The 2500-nt window shown below is 38.1% G+C and overlaps 1 protein-coding gene across 1 annotated transcript in view; it reads left to right on the top strand.

Moving 5' to 3' along the window:
• The first annotated feature begins 1705 nt into the window (after window positions 1–1705).
• LOC137627433 (paired box protein Pax-1-like) overlaps window positions 1706–2500 on the top strand; it is a 146487-nt gene continuing 145692 nt past the window's right edge. Inside the window, exon 1 of the mRNA XM_068358517.1 lies at window positions 1706–2438. Within this exon, the coding sequence (XP_068214618.1) occupies window positions 2360–2438 (79 nt within the window). The 5' untranslated portion in view covers window positions 1706–2359. The remainder of the gene's footprint in view (window positions 2439–2500) is intronic.

Raw genomic sequence — 2500 nt, 5'->3', positions numbered from 1 at the left:
GAAAAGTTTCTCTTAAATTCTTGTTAATTTATGGGAAAATAACGATATATGGAACAATGCTGATGTGAATTATGGTAACTGAATAATAATATAACCAACAGAAAAGATGATCAGGTTTCCTTTTTGTAACTTTTATTGTATGTTCTAATAAATCTAATATCATGTTATGCGATTTGTTGAAGCAATTTTTTACACGTACAATATTTTAGTTTTTTATATACATAATAACATATCCTCAATTAGGGATTCTAGTTTTTTAAAGGATTTACGTTAACATAAACTGTTTTTTTTCGCTTGAAATAAAATAAAAAATTTCCTAGTGTTCTTGTGTAAGTTATCCATCGGCAAGTCCGATTCAGATATTTGTAAAATGTATCTCTTGAACTATGGCCTTTTATTCTTTTATCTTAGCCGACTCCTATTTTAAGGAGAAAATTATAATCTCTACCTATACATCACCGGCTTGTTTCTTAAAGCATATCAACTGTCGTTTGGAAACAATCTATAGAATAGTTGCAGATTGAGAGTTGAGTGCTATTTCAAGTCATTTGATATCCTCTTCAAGACACTTAGTTTCATTTAATATAATTTTTTATATAATTCAGTATTACACTGATATTAATTGGACCGACATTTCCAACACCTCCCTTCCTATTTGAAGTCAACTATATCCTCAGTGTCACAACGATAAAATATAATTAGCCAAATATCAAAATTATGTAAGTTCAGAGAATGAAAATATGTGAACATGATGCGCATTTTTTGCGCATGTCCCTCAACTCGACAGCCACCGCTAAAAAATATCTTATTCAAAACATAAAAAATGCATTAGTTCAAATATTAGAGATACGAATATGATACATATTTTTCCACGCATCTCCTGCAAGAACTCGACATCCTCCATATGTTCCGCCATGTTTTCCTTGTCATATATGAACTTCAGCATCACGGCGAATTCAAGAGATGACATTTTTCCTAAAACAGCTAGTAAAGAAATCCCCCTCATTCATTAAACGCAGAAGTTGAGATCGGTGTCTCGGGATAGCTCCTGGTGGTCTTTTTGCCCGTCCATTTCCCGGTTTCTTGCGGCCACTCGAGGCGGCGAATATGTTTTATTAATTCATAACTCTTGCCTAAGCGAAGCAGCAAAATTCAATTCTTTTACCAGCGGATTCTTCTGCGGGATGTCATCCTTATTTTTTCAGATCGATTTCATCGTAGATTTTATGCATAAGCAGCTATTTCTCCATTTTTTAGGTAAATGTATTTTAGTGACGATTGTTTAGTCTTGGAGATTTTTCAGTAACGAGGATACAAACGGGATAGTAAAAAAATCGCTGTGACAAAAATGGACATCACATTCAGTGACATATGAAAACTTGAATATTGTTATTACTACACCCCGGGCGCCGTTCCACCTATACGCGCTTTCGCTACGGTCTACACAAGCGAGGCGACCAAACACCGTGCAGAGAGGGCGGAGAGGGAAAATCCTTTCCACCAATGGGAACTGAGAAGGGTGCCTTCCCAGCCTGGCATTGGGTGGTCATACTTTTCGAGTTAATTTTATCAGAGAATTCTGTATTGCCATTGGCCTGTTTATATGAGGGGGCGTGCTGTCTCGCTCATAACTGTCAGTGGCCTCCGCCCCTTCGGCTACGCGGTCTGACAAGCGTATCCGAAGAGGCACTGAAGCATACTCGGGCCTAGGTGCCGCTACAGTCCGTGCCACCGCAGTTGAGTGCCTCTGACTTCATAGACCACGGTGCTTCATGGCCTTTATCGCTATATCAGTCCTGTGAAGACTCCCTTGTCCCACTTTTCAAACACACCCCCTCCCCCTCACTTATTTCATCTTATAATTCAGGCTTTTATAGATATTGGTCAACCTTCAATAAGGCTTCTTTCCCGCGTCATTTTGTGGCTCATTGCGCGCGAACTAGATGTCTTTCTAAGATATTTGAACCCGATTTGAGAGGTTCGTCAGCGGTGTGGCTCCGCCGCTGAGAGGTCCGTCATCTGAGACGGAAACGAGTAGTGGCGACTGTTTTTTTAATAATTGAAACTCCAGAAAACAATTTATAAAATGAAACTTTTCTCTGATAAAATGTTAAAAGTGTTACTTGTATGATTTTCAAAGAAACGGAGATTTTGAGTTTGTTTTAAAAGTGATGATTTATAACTGAAAAAAAAAATATTCTGAAACATACTTACATGTGACAAAATCCATTGACAGCCAAAACTACAAACAAAATTGATATCGGCGATCCCACTCAAGTAGAGAAAGAAAAAATTATAAAGCAAAGTCGACAATATATTTTTATTGCGAGGAAGAGGACAACTTGAACTTCCAAAACCAATGGGGCCAATCAAAAGCGAGAAGACCGTGGACATGTTACCAAGCTTGCCTTATCCGGATCCGGCTCTGGCTGCTATGGGTAAGTTGAAATTTATCTGGACCGCATAATCTGTATAAACGCGCGAGATATTTTACATTTCG

The sequence above is a fragment of the Palaemon carinicauda genome, chromosome 35 (genome assembly GCF_036898095.1).
Source record: "Palaemon carinicauda isolate YSFRI2023 chromosome 35, ASM3689809v2, whole genome shotgun sequence".
Lineage (NCBI taxonomy): Eukaryota > Metazoa > Arthropoda > Malacostraca > Decapoda > Palaemonidae > Palaemon > Palaemon carinicauda.
Note: the sequence above shows the minus strand (reverse complement) of the source record. Positions and strands in the feature narration are given on the sequence as shown.